This window comes from Budorcas taxicolor, chromosome 14 (assembly GCF_023091745.1).
Source record: "Budorcas taxicolor isolate Tak-1 chromosome 14, Takin1.1, whole genome shotgun sequence".
In the NCBI taxonomy this organism is placed as follows: domain Eukaryota; kingdom Metazoa; phylum Chordata; class Mammalia; order Artiodactyla; family Bovidae; genus Budorcas; species Budorcas taxicolor.
Window position 1 is genome coordinate 14,807,678 of NC_068923.1, and position 20,086 is coordinate 14,827,763.

Below are 20,086 nucleotides of genomic sequence, written 5' to 3' on the forward strand. Positions count from 1 at the left end.
AGAAGGTCTGCCAGCCTGCGTTGTCACTCACTCAGTGTCTGGGTATTGTTACTGCTTCTTTGCTCACCTTTTGAGAGCAAACTGCAGACACTGTGACCTTGTTCTGTGGCCCTGAAGACCACAGCGGACATCTTTCATGACAAGGACATTGAGATGGCTGCAGACCATCAAACCAGGGAGCTTGGACATTGATGTCCCCCCTCCCCTACTGGTGGACAGTCTAGACCCAAGATTTGCCAAATGTCCCAGTAGCATCCTTTACAGCAATCTTGCCCACCGGGATCCCAGGTGTGTTTTCCCTAAGCCAGCGTCCTGGCACCTGTTTGAACAATTCTGCCCCATCACATCTCCAGTTCTGGGACTGTGTGAGCAGGATCACAGTGCCAGGTTATGCCTGGTCACACCTGGGGCCGGGCTGCTGGTACAGGAGGAGGGCCCACTGAGCTGTGGAATGGAGGTGCCTGGTGCAGGCAGAGCTGCTGTAATGCTGTAGCTTTTAGAAAGAACAAGAGTCTTAACCTGGAGAGATGTTTGCACTGGGAGCATTCTCTCCTGTCTTCTGATGGAGGAGGACCCAAGACCAGGGTCATTATTAGTTTTCTGGGTCGAAACAGCTGAAAATGTAGGTGTCAACGTTTTACTGATAAAAAGCCGTATTACTTCCTGGATGACAGGCCCCCCTCATCCCTCTGGTCCCTCCTCCCTCTTACACTGTGCCGAAATTCTTGGCCAAGCCACACTCCCAGCCAGGAGAGTGCGGAGGCCCAGCCAGGCCACTCCTGGAGGGAAGCCAAGGGCAGGCAAGCACATGGATGTGCAGGACGTGGGATAGAACCTGGGAGCCAGGCTTGGAGAAGTGGAACTCACCTGAACGGAGAGCTGGCCTTCTGTCTTGTGTCTGAAAAGCTGCAATGCAGGCAAAAGCTGGATCCAAGCTGCCATCAATATCCTGGGGCCGACATGGCCAGGGCAGGAAGTGCCCATGGTGGCAGCATTTAGTGTCCTGAGTGGTGAGCCAGGCTGCTCAGCTGGGATGGTGGTTGAGCTGGGAGGACACACAGGGAGTCCAGTTCCTGGGGATGGGGGCCAAGTTCAAGGACTGGTGCTCCAGCAGAGGAGGGAAGGCACAGGACGAAGCACAGCCAGCCAAGGTAGGGGGACCGTGGGGTTCCCAGTGCTTGCTGCAGAAGCACTGCTGTCCAGCCCAGGGACACAGGCCTCCTGCCAGGCTGCACGGAGATGGACTTGGGACACAGTGGGCAAAGGGTCTGCAGACCAGTCTTCAAAGGAGCCGGTGGGAGGGCTGAGGCCAACGTGGGTGCTACAGGCGAGGCAGCAGTGGGAAGTGCTGAGCTGTGCTCAGGTCCCAAACCTGCCCTCTGGACAGCAGTTTGCATGCTTGTTGTCATGATGTCTCAACCTGGAGATTCTCTGTATGGCGTGGGTGTTTGCTGACCTGGTTCGGGTGGGTCTCCTGGTGAAGGCAGGACCCCACCAGCCTGCTCAGACTCCAGAGGAAGAGGACCCCCAGGCAGGCCTGCCAGGACGTTCTTGTGGGCACAAAGTTCCGAGTCTGGTGGGTAGCTTCCCCACACTCAATGCTTCTTCCGTGGGTGATGTTTCCGATGGTGAATGAGACATGAGCTGTAGGCAAAGGTCTTTCCACACTCCTTACATCCGTACGGCTTCTCTCCAGTGTGGGTTTTCTGGTTTCAGGAGATTGGAACTGCAGTTAAAGGCTTTGCTGCACTCACTACATTTAAAGGGCTTTTCTCTGGGGTGAATCCTCTGGTGCTTGGTCACGTTAGAGCTGTGCCTGAATGTCTTCCTGCACTGGGCACACTGGAAGGGGTTCTCTCCAATGTGGACTCTCTGGTGACGAACATGATCCGTCTTGTGCTTAAAGATGTGCCCACATTCGCTGCATTTGTAGGGCTTCTTCCTCTGGAAGGGAGTGAACATGGGAACTCCTTCAAAGTCATCTTTAAATGAAGCATCTAAGGCCTCAAACATGTGCTTCTCATTCTCAGGACTGAGGCGGGCTTCCTTCCTGTGCTTTTGGGCCAAAGTGGGTTTGACTGTTCTTTCCCAGATGCCTTCTCTTCTTTGGCAGTGTTCTTTTGCACATGCACTTCTGCCTCTGGGGTCTGGGTCTTATTTTTCTTGCCTGTGGGCTTCTTCATCCTTGTTTTCAGGGTAGAGGAAGGCCCCCTGGAAGCCGGCAAGGATCAAGGAGAATGGCCAAGGGCAAAATCCTCCAGCCTACAAATTCCCTTGTAAATTCACTTCTTCAGAAAGAACTTTATTTTTCCAAGCTTGGAACTGAAGTTCTGGAACAGAACAGTGCCAGCAACCCTTCTGGGGCTGGAGAGAAACAAGACCACAAACTAGTAAAGTGAATGTCTGGGAGGAACTGAGTTACAAAGTGACAGATGGGCAGGGAAAGGGGCAGCAGAGGCATGCGGACACGGCCCCCTTCCTTTCTTGCTGGTGAGTGCCACCCGGACATCTCATAAGTTTCAGGCTGGACATGACCAAATAACTGATTTCCCAGAACACCCCCACCCCAATCTCACTCTTCCCAGTTTTCCTCATCTGGGTAAATGTCATCATTTACTCAGTTGCTCACCAGGAATTTTTTTTTTTTTTAATGTATTTATTTGGCTCTGCCAGGTCTTAGTTGTGGCATGCAGGATCTAGCTCCCTAAGCAGGGATTGAACCCGGGCCCCCTGCATTGGGAGGGTGGCATCATAGCCACTGGACCACCAGGGAAGTCCCTAACCAAAGAATTCTTATTCCTCTGCCAGGGGCGGCATCTCCACACCTGCATCTTCATGTGTATCATGGACCAATAACTGCTGTGTGGCCCCCAATTGTGGTTTCCCTGCCCTTTATTTGCTCCTTCTCCACTTCTTGCATTTGGGACCAGACTATGTGCTTCTAGAGCTACAGGCCATGAGAGCCACGTGCGACCCTGACAGAAGGTATCACCCATCAGTTCAGTTCAGTCGCTCAGTTGTGTCTGACTGTAGCTCAATGAACCGCAGCACACCAGGCCTCCCTGTCCATCACCAACTCCCGGAGTCTACCCAAACCCATGTCCATTCAGTCGGTGATGCCATCCAACCATCTCATCCTCTGTCGTCCCTTTCTCCTCCTTCCCTCAATCTTTCCCAGCATCAGGGTCTTTTCAAATGAGTCAGCTCTTCGCATGAGGTGGCCAAAGTATTGGAGTTTCAGTCCTTCCAATGAAAACCCAGGACTGATCTCCTTTAGGATGGACTGGTTGGATCTCCTTGCAGTCCAAGGGACTCTCCAGAGTCTTCTCCAACACCACAGTTCAAAAGCATCAATTCTTCGGCACTCAGCTTTCTTTATAGTCCAACTCTCACATCTATACATGACCACTGGAAAAACCATAGCCTTGACTAGACGGACCTTTGTTGACAAAGTAATGTCTCTGCTTTTTAATATGCTCTCTAGGTTGGTCATAACTTTCCTTCCAAGGAGTAAGCGTCTTTTAATTTCATGGCTGCAATTACCATCTGCAGTGACTTTGGAGCCCCCAAAATAAAGTCAGCCACTGTTTCCCCATCTATTTCCCATGAAGTGATGGGACCAGATGCCATGATCTTAGTTTTCTGAATGTTGAGCTTTAAGCCAACTTTTTCACTCTCCTCTTTCACTTTCATCAAGAGGCTTTTTAATTCCTCTTCACTTTCTGCCATAAGGGTGGTGTCATCTGCATATCTGAGGTTATTGATATTTCTCCTGGCAATCTTGATTCCAGCTTGTGCTTCCTCTAACTGCCCATCACCTGGATGAACCTTGCTCCCACCCTCACCCTGGCCCTCCTGAGTCCTCTGCTGGGTGGCATCCTCCACCCAGCAGCCAGTGAACTCCATCACATCCCTGTCAAATCCCCCGTGGTTCCCCTCACACTGCTGCCCTGCCCCTTCCCAAGCACCTTTAGATTCACCACACATTCCCAGCCCTTCCTGCCTCAGCACCTGACTGCCCACAAACAGGTCCTGAGAACTAGTGCTGGCCCCTCACTCACTCAGAGCTCTGCTCTGAGGGTTCTTCTCAGAGAAGCCTCCCTGACCTCATGCCCTGTTTCCTCACCAGGCTTTCATTCTTCCTGTGGCCTTAACTGGAGCTGACTGTCCACTGAGGGCCAAACCCAGGCTCTTGAGTGCATTATCTAAAAGATTTGACAGTCTCTGTCCCTAATCCCATCTAAACCCTAACCCTAACCCTAACATTCTAATATCACCACAAAATTCAAACAGGAATCAGTCAGTCCCAGTGACAGGTCAGGCCCAGGTACCTGTAGAAGAATTACCAGCATGGCTCATGTTTCATTGGTTAAGAAGCTTCACCTATTCCTTTTCTGTATTATTTCTGAGCTTCCTTAACCTCTCTTCCCTCAGTGCTAACAAATGGACTTCTAGGATAAAGCTTGACAAACTTCAGGCTCTTTAACCGCAGGCAAAAGAAATCTTCACAAGATAGGAGAAAGCACTTTCCCAAGAAAGCAGATCCTGTTCTGAGTCCTCGAGTCACCCTTGCGAGACCTCCCATGGCCTGTGTGGTCACCTCCCAGGAGGTCCATATTCTGCCAGGCTGTCTCACCCCAAAATGTGGTGCTCTAGATGGTAACATTTCAAGTGAAGTATGTTTTGAGGGATAAATCCTTTGCGTTTCCTTTAAGTCAAAGCGGATACTAAGTCTTCATCCACTCTCCCATGCACAGAGGCAACACATAAAATGACTGGACAGTTTTCCCATCTTGATGAAAATATTTACATACACTTGACTCAGATTCAGGCCAATGTTACTCTCTGAAGGCTCTCTTGGAGGTAGCTTCTGGGAGGAGGCTGTTCTTAGGTGGGAGCCAGAACTGAGGATGGCAGAAGGTCATCTAGGCTGAGGGAAGCATACAAATATGGGGGCATCTCTGCTGGGGAGGCAGGTAGAACTAGGGTGGAGGATCAGAGCCCCAGTCAGCCAGGCTGCAGTTTGAGCTGAGGTCTAGTTTTAGTAGGAAACAGGTGAAAACCAAGACCAACAGGAAAGTGCCATCAACCCTCTAGCCCATGGCTCTTCAGGGCAGATGTAAACTCATCTTGGCTCTATGCTGACCCACTCGATGGAGAGGAGTGGTCCTTGGACCCACTGAGCCTGACGTCTGCTGGCTGGGCTCCAAGGACCCTGTGGCTTGTCACTGATGTGCAGTCTCCTGATGAGCTGAGGGCAAGGATCCTTCTTTTTCATCCCGGAATCCCTAGGTACTTGGCTGGAGACTGCACATAATGCTGCTCCCAAAACATTCTAGGTCATCATCATCATATCTGCCTAACTCAAGCAGGTGCTTAATGGCAGAGACTGGATATATTCACTTCTCTAAGCCCTGTGCATACCCAGCAATAAAATAATTGTTAGAAGTGGAACCGATCTGAGGTCACTGTTTTGGTCTTCTCATTTCACAGATCTGTAGGCCTGGTAACTGCTACAGCCACGCAGGAAACGCAATCTACCTTGCCAGAGCAGACCACAGCCCTGAGCTAAAGGTACGTGCTCTGTCACTTCAGGGTAGCTCCTTCACTCTCTGGGCCAGGCCGCTTGTAACATGAAACTTTGGGTATCTAGCTGCAGCAGGACTCCCTGGTAACCTCACTCGCCCTCAGAAGCCAGGGTCTCAGTGAGAGATGGGATTACTAGTGGGTTTGAGATCCAAGGGCAAACAGGCACCCAAGCAGTCTATAGGCCCTGGGCCTGTCAAAGGGCCCGCAGCGGTGTCGAAGCCGAGAAGAGGGGCCCTGACAGCCTCGCCAGCCGCGGGTGCAGGGCCGAGGTCTCCTTCACCTCGATTCGCACGGCGCTGGTCCTCGCGCACCTCGCCCTTGTCCCCGCGGAACCAGGGAGCCGAGAGAGCGGTGGCCGATGCCCTGGGTGGGGGCTCCACACGACGCCAGAGGGACCCAGTGAGTTCCCGCATGGAGATCGGGGCGGGTGCGCTCCTCGCAGGGTCCCTGGACCGGAAGGGACGCGTCCTCATCAAGGCCAGCCGCACCCCCAGCTGCCAGCGATGAGCACCGGGGAATCTTCTCAGTCGAGCAGCCGCGTCTCTGCGCCGGCCGGAAGGGCCCGCCGCTGGCCCCGCCCCTCCCAGCGCCGTTCTAGGAAGCGAAGTCGCGGGCCTCTCGGTGGTGCGCCCTGCAGGGCTCCGCCCCGCAATTGTTTTCAGCTTATTTCAGCTGATCCCACCCTCGCCCACCCTCGGTACCCGCAGGAAGAGCCGGCTCCCAGGCCGTCGTTACCGGTGCCGTTCTAGGCGGCGAGGCCCCGGCCTCTCGGTGGTGCGCCACGGGTGACTCGGCCCTCGATCGAGCCCCTCCCACTCACTCGGGTCGCAGCACACGCCCCCCTTACCCCGGCCGCCCACCCAGTCTTGCCCCACTGACCTGCGCACTCCCTCCCTTCCTTTCCTGCCCCCATCACTCACCCCAGATCTCCTCGCTCCCCTCTGCACCCCCTCCCTCACTCGTGCCCCCAGCCCCCGCCACCTGTTTGAGTTCAACCGAAGCAGCAGGCCGGCTGTGGCCTGCGTTCAGCCGCATTGGCCACTCCCTCTGCCTGGAACACTTGTCCCCAGCTGTCGGCTTGGCTTACTCCCACTTACCGCCTGCGGAGAGCTCAGCTCCTAGAGGGGACCCCTGACCTCTGACCACCCTGGGTGTGTTAGTTTTCTGGTTATCACAGGCTTAGCAGCTCAAAACCATACCTGTTTGTTATATCAGGGCTCCTTTCTTGTGCCATGGTTTCCTCTGTCACGGTTATAGCACTTTTCCTATCCATCGTTTGTTATATCGCGGGAGTCCAGGCGAGGCTTAGCTGGTCCTCGGCTCTGTCTCCGAAGGCCGCAGTCAAGGTTCTCAGCGTGCGCTGAGGATCTGCTTCCACACTCCTGTGGCTGTTGACAGGCTTCCTTTCTTGGTGGCTTGTGTGACTGAGGGCCAGCTTCTGGGCTGTCGGGAGGCTGACCTTAGGTCTTGCAGATCACCCACAGTTCCCTGCCACGTGGCCCTCTCTGTGCTCCTTCAGGGCCAGCAGAAAGCCTCTGGCCCCAGTCTGCTACGGTGAAGTCTCGTAGTACCTAACCTCCCATCACCTCTGCCGTAGTCCACTGGTTAGGAGCACGTCCTGGGCACCACTGGCACTGTTGGTGATCACATTTTGTAATACCACAGCATTCTGCCTCTTCCTCCACCTCCTGGTACCCACCCTTCCCTACTTTTTTTTTTTTTCCATAGCACTTTCAGCTTTCCAACAGGCTATGTAATTTCCTTATTGTGTTTATTATGTTCATCTTCCCTTCCCACACCAGAAAATCAAGGCTTCTGGGGGTGGGCTGTTTTGCTTTCTCTATTTCCTGATGTGTCCTTCCAGTGGCCTGGCAGGTGGTGGGGCTCTCATTATGGCAATTCAGTGAATGGGCACTTGGCCCTGATGCTCCTAGATGCTGCCTTCTCTCACGTGTCTCTGGCTCTGGCTCCTTCTGTGCATCTGTCCCTTACACTTTATCCTTGCAGGAGCTTCAGGTACTGCAGTCTCAACACAGTCAAGACCAAATTCAACTCTGCTCCCTCTTTGTTGCTACGATATTATATTCAATAATATAGTGGTAGCCGGGTCTTTTACCAGCAAAAGCAAGTTTATTTGGGACTAGCCCAAGGAATTGCAGTTCAGGAAATTGAAGCTTATCGCGGCTCAGAGGTAAATCCAGAGAGTGTTGCAGGCTTGCACTAGACCAGAGGAGTTGGGCGACTTTACTATGGTTCTTCCTAGAGACACAGATTACTCAGCTGTGGGCGTTTCCTCTACTACAGTGTCACACAAATTTACTTAGGAAAGCTAACATCCGCCCCCTCTGGCTTACAGCTGATGGCGAGGGGTGGGTGGTAACTATATCCATTTTCCAATTATGTAACTTTCCCGATGTTCATGCACTTACAGACCTACTAGGAGGTAAATCCCTGGGCATTACCAAGCCTGGATGGGGAGAGGGCCGGGCAAGGGAAGCTGGGCATTCCCACATGTCCTTCGGTAAGCGTGCACCCTGGGCAGAGGAGGGCTCTGTCTGCAACTGGTGGGTCACAGCCTGGCCCTGGGGGTGTCCCAGCAGCTGCCACTTTCTTCAAGGGTTTCTCGCCCAGGATGTCCTGAGGTTGGGACTTCACAGGACTGCTCCTCTCCAGGACACCCGCTCTGTGGGACTGAGATCCCGCCTGCCTCCACCTCCACCAAGTATCCTGGCTTTCTTTCTGAGAGGATTATGAAGCTGAGTAAGGGGGCACCCCGAGGGGCGGCTTTTCCCATGTTACTCCAGTATAGCGCCCACCCCAGTTCTCCACCTGTGGGAATCCAGAGCCGCCTTGGTCCCACAGGTGAGGGCAGTTTTGCTCTGCTCTGGCCGGGCATTCTTGACACTGAAATGCCTTTCTGCATCCGCATGTCCCCGCCCCTTGCTCTCCAGGCCTGATGCCTTCCGGGGCCATGGCTCTGACTCCCCTCTGTTCCGGACAGTTCCTGGTGGGACTGGGTGCCACGGAGTTGGCGGCCTTGCTCAACTCCTGCCTCTGACCAGTGCCTGAGTCCATCAGCTTCTGCAAACCCTGGCGGTCCCTGGAGGGCGCCGCTCGGCCTGACCAAAGCTGACGGCCGGGAATCTCTGTCCTCAGGAATGTCCTGCTTTGGGGTCACTGCTTCATCCTCACCCAGTTCTCATCCTCGAGAACAAGGACAGGAAATGTAACCATGGCCACCTGCTTCCTGTGCTGAGGAAGTCCGGAGAAAAACACCAAATGAATGGAACCGGTGTGGGGTGGGGTGACCAGGGGGGATCTGCCTGCTGGGACAGGACCCCCGAGCCCCTTGTCCAGCTGGTAACTCGGGTGAGCCCAGCAAAGAAGGGAATACAGTATTCTCCCTGAACTTGCTGCCAACTCCAGGGATGGGTGGATACACAGGACCTGAGGGGATCCCAGGGGGTAGTTTTCAGTGGGGTTGGTGCAGCAGCTGGAGGGGGTGGAGAAGGCCCGGGGGATGGGGTTTGCAGGCCGGCAGAGGCCTGTTTGCATTTATGAAGAACATCTGTGGGAAGGACCTGGCTCTCCGAGCTTGGCTGCTGTTGCTGCGGGGCTTGTTGGGGGACAGAGGCAACCTTAGGAGCAGATAGAGTACTGAGGGAGCCAGCAGGAGTGGGCAACCCTGCCTGGCCACCAGCCGTGCACGTGAAGGCCACACATGGGGCCTAGTGCTCAGGAGTCGAGGTTTGGCATTTTGAACCAAGCTCCAGCCATCCCAGCTCCTGTCTGCCTGCAGGTCCCCCTGGGCCAAGCCAGGCCTCTGCCCCTTCTCCCCATCTCCACCACCCTGGCAAACACTTCCTTTAAATTCGGTTCAGGATATTCACTGTGCTCTGTGCCCCAAACAGAGCCCTGTCTTAGCCCCTTATGATGGGCCAAACTGCGCGCCCAGATTCATGAGCTGAAGTCCTAACATCAGGACTTCAGGATGGGCTGGTGTTTGGAGACGGGGGTTTTCAAAGGTGATTTAGGTACTCAACATTCAGAAAACTAAGATCATGGCATCCAGTCCTATCTCTTCATGGCAAATAGATGGGGAAACAATGGAAACAGTGACAAACTTTACTTTTGGTGGCTCCAAAATCACTGTGGATGGTGACTGCAGTCATGAAATTAAAAGATGCTTGCTCCTTGGAAAAAAAAAAGCTATGACCAAACTAGATAGCATGTTGAAAAGCAGAGACATTACTTTGCCAACAAAGGTCCATCTAGTCAAGGCTATGGTTTTTCCAGTGGTCATGTATAGATGTGAGAGTTGGACTGTGAAGAAAGCTGAGCGCCGAAGAATTGCTGCTTTTGAACTGTGGTGTTGGAGAAGACTCTTGAGAGTCCCTTGGACTGCAAGGAGATCCAACCAGTCCATCCTAAAGGAGATCAGTCCTGAATATTCATTGGAAGGACTGATCCTGAAGCTGAAACTACAATACTTTGGCCACCTGATGTGAAGAAGTGACTCATTGGAAAAGACCCTGATGCTGGGAAAGATTGAAAGCAGGAGGAGAAGGGGACAACAGAGGATGAGATGGTTGGAAGGCATCACTGACACGACGGACATGAGTTTGAGTGAGCTCTGGAAGATGGTGATGGACAGGGAGGCCTGGTGTGCTGTGGTCCATGGGGTCGCAAAGAGTCGGACGTGACTGAGTGACTGAACTGAACTAAGGTACATGAGGTCACGAGAGTGGCCCTAACCCAAGCTGACTGGTGTCCTTATTAGCAGAGCAGGTCAGGACACAGGCATACACAGAGGAATTGGTTCACACAGTCTTGGAGGCCGAGAAGCCCCCAATCCACTCTCTGGAAGCAGGAGAGTGGGGCCGTGGTGGTGTCGTTCCCTCTGAGCCCTAAAGGCCCGAGAAGCAGGAGTTCCAAGATTGGCAGGCAGGAGAGGATGGGCATCCCAGCTCCAGAAGAGGGAGCTGGTCCTTCCTGCCTTTTGTTCCATCTGGGCCTCGGATGGCCTGGGTGATGCCCACTCACCTGGGGCAGTGATCTTCTTTCTCAGGCCCACCATTCACATGTCCAGTGCTCCTGGAAACGCCCTCACAGAAACATCGGGAATAACGTTTTGCCAGCTGCACGGGCATCCCTTAGTCCAGGCACGCTGACACACGAAATGGACTATCATGGCCTCCAAGGCGGACACAGCCCTGCCGTTCCTTCTGACCTCCGGACCACAAGATCACTCATGTGTGTGGTTTGTGGTCATCTGCTTCGGCAGCCATGGGGAGCAGGGCCTCTGATCCGGATGGACGTGTTCCCCGCCAGTCTCCTGGGAAGGCGCAGAGGTGCTGCTGGGCCGGATGGGAAGGAGGGGCTGACCACACAGCCTCCCGGGGCCTCTGGCTTCTCCTTCTGGGGACTGGCCTTGAGCGCCGAGCCCTGTGACAAGGCCCTGGCTGTGACTGTCCACTGGCACCTCAGACTGGACTTGGCCTGGGGATCCAGCTGGGTCTTGGCCGCCATCCAGCTGCTTGCAACCTCTGGCTCCGCTGTCCACCAGCCTATGGCCACCTGGGAGGGCAACCGCTGTTGACCAGAAGCCCCGGGCTGGGTCCCGGACCTGCCACCACCAACTGCGTGACCCTGGGCAGACGTGTCGCCTCTGTCGGGTGGACTGTTGTGTGCCGGGACGGTGGCGTTTCCTTACCAAGAGGTTTCCCTTGGTGAGGAAAGGGGAAACATATGGTGGGAGGCTGCTCTGCCTGCAGGAACGCGGGGCAGGCAAGATGGAGGGCTGGGCTTCCCTGCCCAGGGGGTGTTCAGCTGGTGGGCACCAGGGCCCTCTGTGCCTTGTTCCATACCACTCTGATGGGGAAACTGAAGCCCAGCCCTCTCTTTCCCCCTCTGGGGCTCGGCTCCATCCCGGCACCAGTCACGGAGGCCTAGTGCCCAGCAGCCAGCGACACCCGTCCAGCTGGAGCAGAGGCTGGGGAAGCCGTGGGGCTTCTGCCCGGCCCCTCCGCTTCTCCCTGACTGCCCCCTCTTCCGCCCCATCCCCCCCCCCCCCCAAGCTGAGTGGTTGGCTGCAAAGTCCCATCTGAGCCATACACCACCTGCCTCCCTCTCTTTTCTCTTTGTCTTCCAGCCCCTCATTAATTCCATTCACACACAAGCCGCCCTGGGTGGGGGCCTCTCCTCCTCTAGGCCAAGGAAACCTTCCTCCCCAAGTCTCCTCTCTACAAGGGCCACCCCTCACATGGATAGATGGAGGTTTCTTTTTATCAAGAAGTTGGGGAGCAACCTGGGGTGGGCTCCCCACTGGCATGCAGTGAGTGTTTTCTCTGCTGGGGGCAGGGAGCTGTGTGGACCCAACCTGTGAGCCACTGAGGCCTGGACCTAAGGCCCACGTGCTGGCCATCTGCCATGCACAGGCAGGGAGAGGAGGCCAGGATGCTGGAAGGGGAAACCGAGGAAGGGCCGCTGTGGCAAAGGAACCAGTGCCGCGGGGTCATCACGGGTGCTTCCAGTTTATTCTCCATGGTCTGGGGGAGGGGACAGGAGACAGCAGACAGAGTGCTGGCCAACCAGGGTGCAAGCCATGCTGGGCGCGAGGAGGGACCGCCCCACTCAGAGCCCCATGGCCTGAAGGCCGGCCAGGAGGCTGAGCAGGACGGTGGCGGCCACAGTCGCAGGGCTCCCCCGGGGGCCACCTGCCCCCCTCCCCTGGGGATCTTGCCAGGGTGGGGTGTTGCACAGGCTGGACTGGCAACAGGATATGGTCGTCAGGGATCCTTCCACCGTCCTGCTGATGGCTTGACATGTGTCTGCACACCACCCCGAGTAGGTGGTCTGGGGACCTGACTCTGTGAGGCGAGAGAGTGGATCACACGGGACGGGACACGGCAGGGACGGGGCCCCTCACAGGCTTGGGTGACGCCGTCCCGCCACCCCCGGGTGGCCCCTCACCAGCGTTCCAGGAGGAGACGATGGCTTTGCACGTCCTGGGGAGCACGCAGCTCTGCACCTGCTCGCAGCTCTCCCCCTTGTGCAGGGACTGGCACGTGTAGCACTGTGGCCCTGGGGGGCCGGGTGGGCTCAGCTGTGCGAGGGGCACAGCCCCCGGAGCGCCCCCAGCTCACCCACGCCTGCTGCTTCCCAGCCTCTTCCCTTGGAGGTCTCTTCCCAGTTCCGGTCTGCCTCCCCCACTCTCAGCTGACCCCCTCAAACCCTGCCATGCTGGAGCCCTCTGTGCCCCACCTCAGGACTGGCCCCCTTACTCTCCCGCCTTGCCCCCCGCTGCCCTGCCTCACCGGGACAGTTGTGTATTTCTGAACTGGACTCCACACCCAGGGCCTTTGGGTCACTAGTCTCTCCATCCTGGGGCTCTGCTGTGCCCCTGTCTGCTTGGTGAACTCCTATTTAACCTCTCTGCCCCAGCACCATTGCCCCTCCCAGGACTGGCTCCTTCTCTAGCCCCCTCCTCTGGATGGCAGTTGGGGGTCACTGCCAGGGTGAGAACTGAGGGTGTGCTGATTGCCAGGGGCCCCGCCTCCCCCTTCCCCGACCCTGAGGGCATGGACGCTCGCAGTGGAGGCCTCTGCCTGTGGGCTCCTCACTGTCAGCTTTGAGGCACCCATGCGAGTGCTGAGGAGGAGGGTCGAGCGCCCCCATGCTGGGGCGGGGTGGGCAGGTACCTGAGCCCCTGCTGCCCACAGGGGCGCCGGCCTCCTCTTCCTCCTCATCCTCCTCATCATCGTAGCCTTCGCGCCCAGCGTCCGGATCGTCGTCCTCGTCCTCGTGCGCCTGCCCTCTTCCTGGCCACGCAGGGACACCTATAAACCTCCACCACCCGGGCGCAGAGGACACAGGCTCGGGGCCCAGTGCCGTGCCCCCTCCCCTCAGTCTGGCACGTTTGGGGACCCGTGGGGACCCAGCACGGCCCACCCGCCTCCCTCTGGCCTCGGCCTGCAGGTGCTCCCCGTCCTCCTCCCCAGGTCACGTCTTGCCCCCGGGCTGGGTGACCCTGAGGGCCTGCAGCCTGGACCAGGCATCCCTCTCGCTGCAGGGCCACCCCTTGCCCCACGCACCTTGCTGCCTGCACCACAGCAGGGCCAGCAGGACAGCCGCTAGCGCCTTCATCCTGCGGGGCTGCCACCTCTGCCGCGTCTGCTCACCAGGGCCTCGCTGGGGCTCTGAATCTGTGGGAAGTGGGACAAAGGGCCTTGCCGGGGGCTTCCCAAGGCCCCGGGCCGCCAGCTCCAGCCTCAAACAATGGGCCTCACGCTGGCCCCCAGGCCAGGCACCGAGCCAGGGATAGTCATTTCCCTCCCTGGCTCCAGTGGTGGGGGAGGAGAAGTCACTGTGGTGGCCGGTGGGGCATCCTGTCCACCTGAGCAGTTCTGCCCTGGCCCTGCGGCCTCAGCCCTGCAGTGCAGGCTGGCCAGCCCCCACCCCTTGTCTCGACCCTGAGACCAGGTCCAGGCCGCAGCCATGGGAGCCTGGCTTCGTGGACCCTCCAGTCCAGCTGCAGACCGCTGAGTGGCACCGTCAACCACGAGTCAGCTGCGTCATCTCCCGGGCGGGGCCTTATTAAGAGCATTTCAGAGTGAGACACAGCTGGGGTCCTTCTGCTAGGCCTCCCTCTCCCAGCAGCACTGCGTGGGCCCGCCAGCCGCCGCTGCCCTCCGCCCCACCTCAGGGCCTCCGCCCCGCTGCCTCCTCTCCCTGGAACGCAGTCCCCGCTGCTGTCCTGAGGCCGTCCTGCCCCGGGGTGGCGTGCCCTGTGTCAGACAGAGAGCTTCAACCGAGGAGGTCAATGGGAGACCAGACCAGACATCTGAGTCCTTGTGATAGCAAGCACGTATTTGCAAACTGCTGCTTCCTGCTTAAGTACAGGAAGATAAATGATCGATAAACACTCTCAGAGGAAGAGCCATCTGTTTCTGTGAGGTGAAACCAGCCCCTTCCGCACTGGCTTCAGGGTGTTGATGCGGAGTTGTTCGCACGCGCCTAAGGGTTAGGGAGTGATGGGGGAGGAGGCCGTGCGATCGTGGGTGAGTGACAGGCGGTGGCTCTGCTTGCCTGTCGCGAGTTCTCTAACAAGTTCATTTTTGCACATGCCCTTACCCTTGATTTGCTAAGAACAGCCCACCCAGTGGAGCACGAAACCACCTGTAGACTTTATTAACGTTGGTATAATGAGTTGGGTTTGCTAGACGCTGTATGCCTGTCTAGTCTGGGCGGGGGCAGCCGTGGCAGCAGTGGGCGTCCTCTTGTGTCACTGTGCTGTCTCTATCAGGGTAAGCTGCCCACCGCCAGGCCATAGTTTTGCCCATTCTGGGTGAGGTCGGGGGGGTGGTCCTCAGATGGTTGGGGCTTAGCTTGATCCACCCCCTCTTGTCTTTTCGCCTGTCACCTCCCTGCGGCTAATGTCTAACTACCCCACAGTCCCATCTGCACGTGTCACACTCTCAGAGAGGTCTTGCACCACCAACACCTCCTTTTCTCTCTGTCCCTCGTGTTGGCCCCCTGCCCTCCGGGGCCGGCCTCCGGGACCACTGGGAGCCTGCCTTTTCCTGGCAGTGCAGCACTGTGGGAGGGGGCTGCCCACTTCCTCCTCTGTGGGCTGCAGGGCAGGCGCTGAGGAGCCCCTTCCTGGAGGCCAACGAAAGGTGGGGCAGGGCAGGAGGCTAGACTGAGGCCTGGAGTCAGGGCTGCGAGCCCGCCCCCGTTGTTCACCGGGGCTCCTCCCTGAACCTGCCCAGCCTGAGTCTCCCTGTGGACATCCTCAGGGGCATTTGGAGAAGAGACTGAGAGCTGGCTCTTGGGCGAAACCACCTGAGCCTGAGCCCAGGCCTCTTTCCCCTGACTCTGTGGGCTTCCGCGCTCTCAGAGCGGTCATGGCCATCAAGAGCCAGTGCCTGCCGGCATGTAGGACGGTGCCTGGCAGAGTCCCCCCAGGGCCGGCTGGGATGGCATTCCTCTGCAGTCTCAGCCGCCAAGCATTATCCTCCCACCCGCTCCTCTTAACCAGTGCACCGTCATCTCCCCGTGGGCACTGGGCTGCTTGAACAGCCTCGGCTTCTGCGGGGAGCTGCCTGGCCTCTGGTCTCTGATTGTCAGCTGTCCCCAGCCCGCCCCCATCTGGAGGCCAAAATCTCTCTCCAGCCAGGGTCATCCTCTGTGCTCATGGCCCAGGACCTGCCCTCTGCATTCCTCAGGCCTGTGTCCACGGTCGCCCCGCGTGCTGGGCTCGCACACTGCCTTCCTCCTGCAGGTGCTCTGACCTGGACTCCCAGGAGCTGTTCCCAGGCAGGGCCCCATGGGGGTTCCCAGAAGTGTTAGGGAGCAGGAGGTCTCCACCTGCTGCCTGACCCCCCAGACAGGCCCAGCTCCTCCTTGGCCCAGATGCAAATAATAAATAACATCATTTAATTCACTAGTTAAAATTAAATACCATTTTGTTGGTCCTCAACAACTCTAGGGGTATGTAGTGTTTCCATCACTACTTTACTGACTAGGAATTACTGCCAGGGTTGGACTCTGCCCTCTCCTCACCAACCCCCACCCTAGGGTGCCCCTCCCCCCACCCCAGCCCTGCCCTGCTCCCTAGTCCCATCCCAGGAGAGGCAACGGGGGCTCACCCTGCCTACACAGATGCAGTCACGGCCAGGCCTGGCCAGGGTTGGGGCCCCACAGGAGTGGTCGAGGCCCCTAGTCCTCAGGTCAGAGTGAGTATATGCCAGCTCTGTCCCCACCCAGCTACCTTCAAGCATTCTGGCCACAAAATCAACCCCTCCTGGCACTCTCTGACCCCCGGCTTCAGGGACAAGGGCCTCCCTGAAGACCCCTAGGGTGGAGACATGCCTCCCTCAAACTCCCAGGGCCAAGGCTGAGGGCTCGAGGCCCCGTGGGCACCTGAGGCCCACTTTAGAGCCTCTGCCCTTGGATGTCAGTGCTTTCTCCCTCAGCCTTGCCCACACGCACAGGCGCTCTTCCCAGGCAGCCTGGGGCCCAGCTTCCAGCCCAAAGACCCATGCCTGATGTGGGCCTGGCCTTGCTTGCCCTGCCCTGCTCAGTCAGGCTGGCTCCCGAGAATGGCCCTGTGGGCACTGCTGGTCTGGGTCCCCTCCCAGCCAGGCCTGGCCTCCCTCTGGCTGAGTGAATCAGACCTTGGTGCCAGTTGTGGACAGGGCACACTGGCCATCCACACCCCTCCTGCCCTGGTAGAGGGGGAGCTGGAGGGGGCAGGCATGGGCCCTGCTCTCTTTGGGGAGCTGTGTGGACCTGTCCTGGGCTATGAGCCCCTACCCCAGGCCTCTGCGGTCACCAACATGAATCGGACCCAGACCAGGGAAAAGATGGTCAGTGTTTCTAACTAAGGGGCTGAGGTCTGGGCAGGAAAGGCATCTGCCCTGCTGGCAGCACACAGCCATGGGGGAGGGGGGCCTTTAGGGCAAATGTGGCTGCAGATGCGCTGGCCCTCATGCCCCACTCCCTGCTCTGGGCTCCTTCCCATGCTCTCTGGGAGCAGAGAGACTGCCTTCCTTCTTAGATCGGAGTCCAGACCCTCCTCCTAGGTGGGCAGGGGCCATGAGAGGTTTGTTATGGATTCTCTCTCTGCTTCCGATGGCCCCACAGTGACTGGCCAATGAGGCAGCTTCCAGGGTCTCTGATGGGGCCCAAGCCTCTCTCTCTCTTGAAATCCATTATCAAGAAACTGGTGGGCAGGGGTGGGCTGGTCAGAGGGAGCAGGCTCCGGGCGGTCTTAGGGGACCCACTTGCCCATACCCTGTTGACTGCAGGTGCCCACCCTCCATTTGTTCATCCTGCCCCCTCTCGCCTCCACACGTCCACACCCCAGGTCAATTTTCTCTAACCCCTGGACAGTCTCAGCCTGTCCACATTGACCCCGGAGAGTCTCACCTCCCATTGCCCCCCGCCCCAGCCCCACCAGGGTCCCTAGCGTGCAGCTCCTGCTTCAGGGCTGCCTGTAGTGGACCTCCCATCCACAGTGCTTGTCAGCCCCCCTGCCCCTGCCCCTTCAGATTCCCCACCCCACATTTCTATGAGAAGCCAGGCCTCTCAGGCGAGGGCCACGAGGTTGCCACATCCAGACTGGCACCCTACCCACCCTCTGCCCAATGTCACCCACCCTCTGGAAGCCCCTTCCTCTGCTGGGGCCTCCCCGGCACTCCTGCCTCCCCGCCCCAGGCACTCTTCTGCTCTCCTGTGCTTCCAGCTCCCCTCTCTTCTGTCTCTTGGTTCTTCCTTTATTTTCCCTCATTTTTTTTGTAAGTTAATTTATTTATTTTAATTGGAGGCTAATTACTTTACAATACTCTAGTGGTTTCTGCCATAGATTGACATGAATCAGCCATGGGTGTACATGTGTTCCCCATCCTGAGCCGTCCTCCCACCTCCCTCCTCATCCTGTCTTTCAGGGTCATCCCAGTTCACTGGCCCTGAGCACCCTGTCTCATGCATCGAACCTGGACTGGTGATCTATTTCACATATGATATTATACGTGTTTCAATGCCATTCTCTCAGATCATCCCACCTTCGCCTTCTCCCACAGAGTCCAAAAGACTGTTCTTTACATCTGTGTCTCTTTTGCTGTCTTGCATATAGGGTCATCGTTACCATCTTTCTAAATTCCATATATGTGCATTAGTATACTGTATTGGTGTTTTTCTTTCTGACTTACTTCACTCTGTATAATAGGCTCCAGTTTCATCCACCTCATTAGAACTGATTCAAATGCGTTTTTTAATAGCTGAGGAATATTCCATTGTGTATATGTACCACAGCTTTCTTATCCATTTGTCTGCCGATGGACATCTAGGTTGCTTCCATGTCCTGGCTATTGTAAACAGTGCTGCAATGAACATTGGGGTACACGTGTCTTTTTCAATTCTGGTTTCCTTGGTGTCTATGCCCAGCAGTAGGATTGCTGGGTCATATGGCAGTCCTATTTCCAGTTTTTTAAGGAATTTCCACACTGTTCTCTACAGTGGCTGTACTAGTTTGCATTCCCACCAACAGTGTAAGAGGGTTCCCTTTTCTCCACACCCTCGCCAGCGTGTATTGTTTGCAGACTTTTGGAAAGCAGCCATTCTGACTGGCATGAGATGGTACCTCATTGTGGTTTTGATTTGCATTTCTCTGATAGTAAGTGATGTTGAGCATCTTTTCATGTGTTTGTTACCCATCTGTATGTCTTCTTTGGAGAAATGTCTGTTTAGTTCTATGGCCCATTTTCTGATTGGGTAGTTTATTTTTCTGGAAGTGAGCTGCATGAGCTGCTTATATATTTTTGAGATTAATTCTTTGTCCGTTGCTTCATTTGCTATTATTTTCTCCCATTCTGAAGGCTGTCTTTTCACCTTGCTTATAGTTTCCTTCGTTGTGCAAAAGCTTTTAAGTTTAATTAGGTCCCATTTGTTTATGTTTGCTTTTATTTCCATTACTCTGGAAGGTGGATCATCCCTCATATTTTTAATTGGTAAAATACACATAATGTAAAATTTGCCATGTTGGGACATCCACTGGTAGCCACTTCCACTGACTTAGCCACTGGGCAACCCGTGGCTACGACTCCATGCTCCCCATGCAGGGGGCTCGGGTTTGGTTCTTGTTCAGGAAACTAGATGTCACGTGCTGCGACTGAGAGTTTGCATGCTGCAACTAAGACCCTGTGTGCCACAACTGGAAAAAAAAAAAAAAAGATCCTGCATGTCCATAACCAGCAATCCTGCACACCGCAATGAAGATCAAAGACCCAGCCTGCCACAACTAAGACCTGAGGCAGTCAAATGAGTGAATAAATAAATATAAATAAATACTTTAAAAAAATTGCCATGTAACCGTTTTTAAATGCACAACTCAGTACCACTAAGGACATTCACATTGTTGTATAGCTGTCACCACCCTCCCTCTGCAAAAGCGAAACTCTGCTTCCATTAAACACTCACTCCCCTTCCCTCTCCCCTGCCTACTGTCCTCCCGTTTCACCCACGTGGTAGCGTGCGTCAGAATTTCCCTGCCTTGTAGGGCTGAATAATATTCTGGTGTATGTATAGACCGCATCATGATTAGCCTTTGTCTTCCGAGGGCACCTGGGGGGCCAACGTGTTCTAGGTTCTGTGAATAATGCTGCGGCAGCCCCGGGTGTGCCGACGTCTTTCTCAGTCCCTGCTCCCAATTCCTTGGGGTCTGTGCCCAGAAGCGTGACTGCTGGATTGTGCGGTGATACCCCGTTTAATTTTCGGACTGGTTCCTCTCCTCCTGCAGGTAAACACACTCAGGTGTCTCTCATTAAGAAAATAAAAAGCCCCTGAAAACACCCCTTTGCCTTAATTCTCCACCCAAACTTTCTCTCATCTCCTTCCTTGTGCAGCTCTCGGAGGGCGCCGTGGGGACAGCTCCACGTGCTAGAAGCTGAGACCTCTAACACCTCTGCAGACCCCTGGTTCTCCGCACGCCGGGACT

General features: G+C 56.1%; 2 protein-coding genes across 3 annotated transcripts; both read right to left on the minus strand.

Moving 5' to 3' along the window:
• Positions 1-1,261: 1,261 nt before the first annotated feature.
• Positions 1,262-2,411, minus strand: LOC128059457 (zinc finger protein 41-like). The gene is given in 3 exon segments (XM_052651881.1): positions 1,262-1,710; positions 1,712-2,078; positions 2,081-2,411. Coding segments are annotated over 3 exon segments (585 nt in total). The 5' UTR covers positions 2,184-2,411; the 3' UTR covers positions 1,262-1,595.
• Positions 2,412-12,108: 9,697 nt separating this feature from the next.
• On the minus strand, positions 12,109-14,412 carry GPIHBP1 (glycosylphosphatidylinositol anchored high density lipoprotein binding protein 1). 2 transcript variants are annotated; one of them, XM_052651883.1, is made up of 5 exons: positions 14,289-14,412; positions 13,683-13,793; positions 13,290-13,409; positions 12,562-12,672; positions 12,109-12,458 (listed from the first exon to the last, which is right to left on the minus strand). In XM_052651883.1, exons 2-5 carry the CDS (start codon positions 13,732-13,734, stop codon positions 12,223-12,225), a joined length of 519 nt encoding a protein of 172 aa, XP_052507843.1. In that variant the 5' UTR covers positions 13,735-13,793; positions 14,289-14,412; the 3' UTR covers positions 12,109-12,222. The 2 variants fall into 2 exon arrangements, with proteins under 2 accessions (XP_052507843.1, XP_052507842.1); XM_052651882.1 differs by lacking the exon at positions 14,289-14,412 and having other exon boundaries at positions 13,683-14,077.
• Positions 14,413-20,086: the final 5,674 nt, after the last annotated feature.